We start from the raw sequence: 9,593 nt of genomic DNA, 5'->3' as shown, positions 1-9,593 counted from the left end.
ATAGGTTTCTTCCTCAGAGCATTTCGTATATGCAGTAAAGAATTTCTAGATCTTGAATTACAATATATTACTGAGACTTTCATCAAACTCAAGTATACAAAAGGTCTCTTATGTAGGTTGAAAAAGAAAGCCAAAGAAATAATTAACATAAGTAAAGATAAAAATTAGAATGATAATAAATGCAATAATGAAACCAGATATATTACAGTACCAAACTCTAATGTCAATTCATACCTAGACACTTTTTTCCTAAAAACGGACATTAAAATAGGCAGGACGTCAGGTAACAAAGTAGGACATTTAGTAACACGTAGCTACAATAATCCCACTAACGAAAACAGATTTGTTTATAAAATCCCGTGTAAAAGTTGTCCCTCTTTATATTTTGGTGAATCTGGTCGCGGACTTAATAAAAGGATAAATGAACATAAAAATGACGTAAATGCCCATAGTACATCTAACTCCATAGTAATGCATGTGGATAAACATGGCCACCTTCCAGACTGGAACAACACAACCGTATGAAATAAAAGATCATCCAAGAAACTAAAGAAGACAATTGAGGCAGCATATATCAACACTAATAACAACATTAACCATAGAGAAGGCTTTATATGTTTAGCAAAAGCCACAAGCTTATTAATAATAAAAGAATACGCAAATAAAATGACAAGCTCTCCGAAGCGTCCCATGAGATGACCCGTCCATGTATAAGATATCCTGTTACGTCTGAGTTGTTAGCTTTGTGATCAAGACCCTGCGGGTCGAAACGTTAAAGCGTGAAATTCTCCCATTACTCCTCGTCTGCTTCTTCCACCTTCAGTCTTATGTATATATATATATATATATATATATATATATATATATATATGTGTGTGTGTGTGTGTGTGTGTGTGTGTGTGTGTGTGTGTGTGTGTGTGTGTGTGTGTGTGTGTGTGTGTGTGTGTGTGTTGTGTGTGTTGTGTGTGTGTGTGTGTGTGTGTGTGTGTGTGTGTGTGTGTGTGTGTGTGTGTGTGTGTGTGTGTGTGTGTGTGTGTGTGTGTGTGTGTGTGTGTGTGTGTATGTGCGTGCGTGTGTGTGTGTGTGTGTGTGTGTGTGTGTGTGTGTGTGTGTGTGTGTGTACACACACACTTAGAGAGAGAGAGAGAGAGAGAGAGAGAGAGAGAGAGAGAGAGAGAGAGAGAGAGAGAGATGGAAAGAGAGAGAGAGAGAGAGAGAGAGAGAACATGAAGAGACTATTGAACATGAAGAGACTATTGCATTACGTATCTTCAAAGGGTTACAATTGTGCAACAAGACAACTGTAGTGCCGGAATCTCTGGTGTGTTTGTTTTGTATATTTTTCGGTTTAAGGAACATATCAGGTATCAATGTAAAGGTAAATATAATTAAGCGTAAGCCGGAAGACGTAACCCCCTTCCCATTCTTATGTCATCTCTTCCTAATTCTTGCCTATGCACCGTTGCTATGACGACAAGGCTCCCTTCTTGAATACCTACCGCATCCTCCTGGGTTGAGCCAGAAATGATCAGCGTCCCCAGCTTGGGTATCAACTCATCTGTATCCATCAGGACAGAGCTTAGACAGGAATACCGACCAAAAAGTCCGCATTTCTAAGTTAAAGAAGGAAGGATTGTGTTAATCATATAACACCGGGAATATAGCAAATTAGGAAACCCAGATTGAAGTAACTTGACTATGATAATTACCACATACAAATAATCAGAATGACGAAGCTATTTCCGTGGGAAGAGTAGGAATCCGATCGGATCACCCAAACATCTCAGGCGTCATTCTAAACCAAACCGCCCTTTCTTGCAGGTTAGTTATTACTCATGCTCCTCACTCAGAGAGAACTTGAAATAATTAATAATTGTGATATAATGAAATAATAGTAGAAGAAATATTATTATCTTGGTGGGAATTTGGGAAGTATCGCATTTTTTGTGTGAACATATATTCGATTAGGGCTGAGAGATTCTATGCCAAACCGCCCTTCCATGCCGGCGTCCAAACATATATACTATCAGCAATATATATTAAATCACAGGGATTAGAGGAAGTGGAAAACTAGTGTGGCCTTCGTCGCTTGCCAAGTGATAGGGATTTAGTATAAGAATAGTAGTCATCGCATGTTGCTATATATATAGTGTAATTTTCCCTTGTTTCGAGAACGGCCGGCAGATCATTAATGCTTAGCGACCCACTTCCTTGATTTGCTTACGTGATTTACTTGATTCGCTGATTTATTCACTTATTCAAGAAAAAAAATCCTCTTTACTTCTAAATGTCATATCCCCTCAGACCATTGCTACCACGAGTTTCTCCAAGAGTTATTGTGTAGTAAGATTTTCAGGGGGTATTGGCTGCATGTTATTGTGGCAAAGTAGCATGCAGTTGATACTTTAGGGTCTATATGGGGCGCCCCTACGGACCAGAGTCACACATAATTTTGTCTGTGATAGAGGAAAACTCTGTTCATAGAGAAATGATGACACTTTTATACTACGACTGTCCCTCCGTTATGCTGTCCCCCAACCCCTTGTTACTGTCCTGTACAATTTCTCTGAATATTCATTTCCTTTTTCGCCTACCTACCCTGTGGTGGGGGAAAAGAATACTACCACCAAGTATTTCCACTTGGATCGTAAAAGGCAAGAAAAAAGGGGCGGGGATTTGGACCAGGCATCCTTCTCCCTGTAGCCCCACAGGGGACATTCCTAAACGAAAAAGTAAAGACATAAGGGGGTCTAGGAGTTTTCCGACTAGCACCCTAAGGTTTGTGTCTTTTAATGTGCGTGGATGTGGTACAGATGAGAGTAAAAGGGAAGAGATACGTAGTATGTTTGTGAAAAGAAAGATGGATGTGTTGGCTTTGAGTGAAACTAAGTTGAAAAGGAAGGGCGAGTGTAAGTTTGGGAGTGTAAGTGGGAGGTTATCAGGAGTAATGAGAGGGCGAGGGAGGGAAGGGGTGGCTATGCTAGTAAGTGAACAGATAGGTAAACGTGTAGTGGAGTGGAAGGAGGTTTCCTCAAGGATAATGTGGATGAAGGTAAAACTGGGAAAGGAGATGTGGGTTTTTGTGAGTGCATATGGGCCTGGTAGTAAAAAGAGTGTAGAAGAAAGGGGGGCTTTTTGAATAGATTTAAATGAGTGCATAGAGGGATTAGAGAGAAATGTCAAGGTAATAGTACTGGGAGACCTTAATGCTAGGGTAGGAAATTATCCAATTGATGGAGTGGTTGGGAAATGTGGAGTTCCAGGAAAGAATCATAGTGGAGAGTTGATGGTGGAGATGTGTCTAGAGAGTTGATGATAGCAAATACAGTGTTTCGGAAAAAAAATCAAGCATAAGTACACATGGGAGAGGGTGGTGGATGCAAGGGTGGTAGATAGAGCGTTAATGGGTTATATAGTGGTAGATAGGAGTAAGATAGGAAGAGTTAAGGATGGACATGTGCTAAGGGGAGAGGGTGGGGGAATATCAGATCATTTTTTGGTGGAAGGTAAGTTGAGAGTGGAGGATAGATGGAGAAAGAGGAAAAGGACAAAAGGTAGGGAGGTGCTTAGAGTGAACTCTTTAAATGAAAAGGAAAAGGAGAAGGAGTACAAGAAGAAGCTGAAGGAGGAGTATGAGGGAGTGAAGGATAGAGTAGAGCTAGGAGTGGAGGAGGAATGGTGATGGTTCAAGGAGGGAGTCACAAAGTGTGCAAAGATGGTGTGTGGAACAAGAAGGACAGGAGGAAATAGAAGGAAGGGTAGTGAATGGTGGGATGAGGAAACAAAGAAAGTTGTAGAAGAGAAGAAGCGAGCTTTCACAGATTGGTTACAAAATAGGACAAGGGAGTCATATGAGAGGTACAAAGAAAAGAAAAGAGAAGTAAAGCACAAGGTAAAGGAGGCAAAGAGGAGAGCAGATGTGAAATGGGGTAAGTGTATGACAGAAAACTTTGAAAGTGATAAAAAGATATTTTGGAAGGAATTTAAGAGTGGAAGAGGAGGGGAATCATTTAGAAAAATAAAATGCAGATGGAGAGATAATAATGGAAGAGGCAGTAAGAGGAGGATACTCAGATTATTTTAGGGAGTTGATAAATGTGAAGGAGGATAGAGAGGAAAAGGTAGTTGCAGTGGGAAATGCTAAGAAAATGAGAGTGATGAGTGAGGAAAATGGAGGAGAAATAAGGAAGGATGAAGTGAAGGCAGTTGTTAAGATGATGAAAGCAGGTAAGGCATCTGGTCTGGATGGATGCCATGCAGAGTGTCTAAAAAAATGAGGTACAGTGATGTTGGACTGGCTGGTGAGGTTATTTAATGTTTGTCGGAGAGAGGGTAGAGTGCCGGAGGACTGGAGGAGTGCCTGTATAGTTCCATTTTACAAGGGAAAAGGGGACAAGTGTGAATGTAGTAGTTTCAGAGGGATTAGCTTCTTAAGTGTAGTTGGGAAGGCTTATGGGAGGATCTGGATTGAGAGGATTAGGAGAGGAACAGAGGGAGTAATTGGTGAGGAACAGTGTGGATTTAGCACAGGTAGAGGTTGTGTAGATCAGATTTTTGTGGTAAGACAGATATGTGGGAAGGCTATAGGAAAGGGGAAGGATATTTTTGGGGATTTTATGGACCTGGAAAAGGCTTACGACAGGGTAGACAGAAAGGCACTGTGGGAGGTTTTGCGGATATACGGGATAGGAGGAGCTGTCAAGAGTTTTTATGAGAGTAGTAGAGCTTGTGTCAGGATTAGAAATGAAGAGAGTTAGTGGTTCGTGGTAAAGGTGGGACTTCGTCAGGGATGCGTTATGTCGCCCTGGCTGTTCAACTTGTACATGGATGGGGTAGTGCGAGAGGTAAATGCAAAGGTGGTGGGTCATGGATTGGAGATGTTTAAAGAAAATGGAGAAAAGTGGGAGGTGAGCCAGCTGTTGTTTGTGGACGACACTGTGCTTGTGGCAGGATCGGAGGAGGGATTGAGGAAGTTGGTGACAGAGTTTGGGAGAGTGTGTGATAGAAGAAAGCTGAAGATAAATGTGGGTAAAAGTAAGGCGATGAGATGTTCAAGGGGTGGAAGTGGCAGTAGACTGGAAGTGAGCATTAAGGGAGAGCGACTGGAGGAAGTGGATAGTTTTAGATACTTGGGTGGCAGGAAAAGGCGGAATGGAGGTGGAGGTAGAATGTAGATTGAGAGAAGCGAGTAAATGCCTTGGTGGATTAAAAAGTGTAATGAAAAATAGACATTTGGGAATGGATGCTAAGAGGAGACTGTATGAAGGAGTGATTGTGCCAACAGCACTGTATGGGACAAAAACATGGAAGATAAGAGAAGAAGAGAGAAGGAGTTTGAATGTGTTTGAGATGAGGTGTCTGAGAAGTATGATGGGAGTTACTAGGCTAGATAGAGTGAGAAATGAGGAGGTGAGGAGAAGAACGGGGTGGAAAGGGAGTTGGGAGATAGGGTTGATGAAAAAGTATTAGGATGGTTTGGACACATGGAAAGAATGAGTAAAGAAAGACTAGTAAAAGAGGTATGGAAGGCAGATATGGAGGGAGTGAACATGATGGGGCGTCCTAGGATGAGGTGAATGGATGGGGTGAAGGGGGCTTTGGGGAAGAGGGGAATGTCTGTTGAGGAAGGACGGGAGAGGACAGAAGATAGGGGTGAATGAAAAATGGTTGTATATGGTAAACATAATATAGTAAACAAAATATAACTGGCTTTCAAAGTTTTGACTTAACTTTAATATACAGAATGTTTTTATGCAAGGGATTGCCAGAGGTTTCCAATAATTTATCTATCTTATTCTGTATATAAAAAAAAAATAAAACTTAATTGAGCTGTAATATTTGGTCAAAATGTTAACACCATCATAGAGATTCTTATGAAATGTTTACCTAAAATTCGTTCATATGCAAGAATTTTTCGAGTGATTGCGTCCCTAGTACCCCCCTCTCTATAACTCCATTGCTCTGAGGATGATTCACTAGAATGTTTACTTTATGAATCTTAAATAGCCTACATAATTCTTCCAAGATTTTGTTATTGAATTCAGTACCATTGTCTCAAACTAAGATCTTAGGAGTAGTGAAATTACAGATTATTTGATCATAAATCACTGAATCAATTGTTTTAGCTCTCTTATTTGGTAAAGGTTGTAAAATACAAAATCTTGAAAGATAATCAGTAGCAACAAATGCATATTTATATCCATTTTCAGACATAGATAACTCCAATGTAGCTATGTGAACTCTTCCCCAAGGTTTCTGCGGGATGGGATATTGCATAGGAGCAGGTTTAGGTGTATTTCCTTTCATCTTAGCACTTTTCAAACAATTTTTTATATAATCATATATATATCTTTCTTCATACCTGGCCAAAAGTATTTAAGTTGTGCTTGTCTATAAGTTTTATCCTTCCTTGGATGTGAACTACAATCACTATCATGAAGTAACTTTAATACCTCTTGTACAACTGTTTTCTATACAAAAGTCCATTGGTCAAATTAAATTTAAGGTTTACCTCTTGGGTTCATCAAATTCTGGGCTATTTTTCCCAAGTTTTGTTTATTTATTTATTTATTCTTTATTATAATTTCCTCATCTAATGTTACTAGCTCATCTATACTACAGTCGAAATTGATCAACCCTGTCGTTGGTTGGCTAATATTTCAAGATAGTGCATCGTCTGCAACATTGTTTCTATCCGGAATGTATTCAAACTTAACCTCATAACACTGAAATGAAGTAAACCACCTGGCTAGTCTGCCTCTAATATTATTATGCTTAAATTAGTTCTGAATAGCTGTATGACAAGGCCACACTCTGATTGGATATCCTAGTATCACATCTCTAAAAATTTCTAATGCTAAGGTTTCTCTTTCTGTTATGGAGTAGTTTCTCTCTGCACTATTACAAAGTCTAGATGTGCAAGCTATCGGTTTCAACGTTCCATTTCTCTCTTGCAACAGTATGTTTTCTAATCCTATGTCAGACGTATCAGTACAAAGAATCAACTCCTTATCATAATCAGGAAATATGAGAACTGAAGAACTAGTAAGTATATCTTTCAACTTGTCAAAAGCTTGCTGTTGTGCAGGTCTCCACATGAACTTTGAATCTTATCTCAATGAAGAACTAAATGGATTAGCTATGTCAGCATACCCCTGGATAATTTTTCTATAATATCCTGTCAGTCCAAAGAAACTGGATATTTCTTTACTGCTTCTACCTTTGCATTTACTGTACTACGTCCATGCCTGTCTATTTTATATCCCAAAGAAATAACACTGTCCTACAAAAACTTCCATTTTTCAAGATTCACTGTCAATCCTGCTTCAACTAGTCTTGAGAATACCAAATCTAATTTCTTAAGGTCCTCAGCCGCTGATTGGGAAACTATTGAAATATAATCTAGAAATACAACCAATCTATAATTGTATCACCTGATTTTGGCGCCAGAATCAAAGGGAAATTCCATTCACATTAACTATGTTCAACAATATCCTACAATAACATTTCAGTGGTCAATCTATCTACAATGGCTAGTTTGGAATGTAGTAATCTGTAGGCAGGTATATGGATAGGTTGAGTCCCTGGTTTAAATTTGATCTGATGTTTTAAAACGGTTGATTTGCCCAAGGCGTCCCACGGGAAAACAATTGCTTTATTGTGCTTCAAGAGCAACGCAACTAAGTTTTCATCCAACTCAGGACAACTAGTAGGTTCTAGTTGATTCTTGTATTTCTCTCCCAAATCTGTTTCTTCCTGAATTGAACAGATTGATGAAATTGGTGATTCCACCTCCTCAGTACTCTCATTTAAAATCTTAATGGGTTTTGTACAAACTTGAAAACATCCTATCTGTGTACCTTTTCTTGGCCTCTTTCTACCTTTCCTTTTCTCTTTCCTTCTTTTTTCTTTTCTCTTTCTCTTTTTTTCCTCTGCTACATATCTCTCTTTTTTCTTTCTCTTTCTGTTTTTCTTTTTCTCTGTGTTTCTATTTCTATTTCTCTCATTCTCTTTCCTCGTTTTTTCCTCTCTCTCTCTCTCTCTCTCTCTCTCTCTCTCTCTCTCTCTCTCTCTCTCTCTCTCTCTCTCTCTCTCTCTCTCTCTCTCTCTCTCTCTCTCTCTCTCTCTCTCTCTCTCTCTCTCTCTCTCTCTCTCTCTCTCTCTCTCTCTCTCTCTCTCTTTTTTTTCTTTTTTCTTTTTTTACGCCGTCTCTTGCCAGGCTATCTGGTCGTTTCATTCCCGTGGTACCTCGACCCTCGGGAACGAAGGTGTGGAAGTATGCGCCCGATCGAACGGAGGGAGGGAGGTAGGAGCCTTGGCATTTTTCGTAAAGTACGCTTTCACTATTTCACTACGTTTTGCGACTTTGGTAATTCCTTCTAGCTGTTGCTAGGTGATTCTATTATGTCAATTACCGAAAGCAGAGTTCTCGAGGCGCCTCTTGACTTCATCCCGATCCACCAAGAGATATTCCTTCACATATAGACAGACTATTTCATTCACCTTCGGAGGCACACTCAAGTGACTGATCCGGCTGCAGTTAAGCTCCTCTCTGTGTAAGTTTTCACCTTTCGTTGCAGCACGCATCGACATCGAGTATGTCAAAGCTCATATCGAGCTCTGTCGCCGAGCTCGGGAGAAACAATTTGACAGAGAGAAGAAACCCCTGAAGGAGGATGCGACAACGAGCGACCTGCAGAAGACCTTGCCGATTTCGCGCGATGAAATCGAGGTGAGGTTAAAGTTCTTTACACAATTCAGATTAACTTGACATATTAACCTCCTTACCCCGAGCAAAAATCTTATGTATTTTATTCTGCCAAACGACGGTCTATCTTATTCAAAAGAAAACCAATGTCATACGGGAATGAAACTCTACGGACATATAAACACGATACATAACACTGATGAAAGCTTTTAGAACCTCAATGATTTCTGTTCCCTCTACTACAGATCCTGAAGAAGGCGCTCAAGGATTCGACTAGAGTTCTTCGATGGGATAGGAGAATGATGGACCCAACGTCCATAGAACGGGATTTCGAAGAGATCCTGGAGATTGCGTGATTTATTTGTTGATTTATCTATTTATTGATGTAATTTTATGTGAATAAACTAGGATGGAAGTAAAGAATTTTTCTTCATTTTTTTTTTTCAAATCAGAAATTTAGTACCTGAAGACTGCTTACATTCAAGAAATAAACATGAAAACAATTTTGAAAATGTTTGGGTAATCGTTATTTTCACCTATATAAATACCACTAGACCAGGGCTTTCTTTAACAAGAGGTCTATGGAACCTGCACCTTTTTTGTTAGAATTTATAATTTATTGTACATGTATATATATATATATATATATATATATATATATATGTATATATATATATAATTTATATATATATGTATATATGTATATATATATATATATGTATATATGTAATATATATATATGTATATATATATATATTCATATATATGTATATATGTATATATAGACACGGTAAAGGAAACATGGACTGGAGGTGAAGCTTCACCTCCAGTCCATGTTTCCTTTACCGTGTCTATACAACTTGTTCACATGGATTTTCATTTATAT

At 39.0% G+C, this 9,593-nt stretch overlaps 1 protein-coding gene across 1 annotated transcript in view; it reads left to right on the top strand.

The window, feature by feature from the left end:
* The window catches only part of LOC143029760 (uncharacterized), a 48,154-nt gene extending 39,005 nt beyond the window's left edge, over nt 1-9,149 (top strand). Inside the window, exons 4-5 of the mRNA XM_076192665.1 lie at nt 8,580-8,731; nt 8,953-9,149. Coding sequence (XP_076048780.1) covers nt 8,580-8,731; nt 8,953-9,063 — 263 coding nt within the window. The 3' untranslated portion in view covers nt 9,064-9,149. The remainder of the gene's footprint in view (nt 1-8,579; nt 8,732-8,952) is intronic.
* Nucleotides 9,150-9,593: the final 444 nt, after the last annotated feature.

The sequence above is a fragment of the Oratosquilla oratoria genome, chromosome 11 (genome assembly GCF_046742065.1).
Source record: "Oratosquilla oratoria isolate Oo_2021 chromosome 11, ASM4674206v1, whole genome shotgun sequence".
NCBI classification, from domain to species: domain Eukaryota; kingdom Metazoa; phylum Arthropoda; class Malacostraca; order Stomatopoda; family Squillidae; genus Oratosquilla; species Oratosquilla oratoria.
This window is presented reverse-complemented; position numbering and strand designations above follow the sequence as displayed.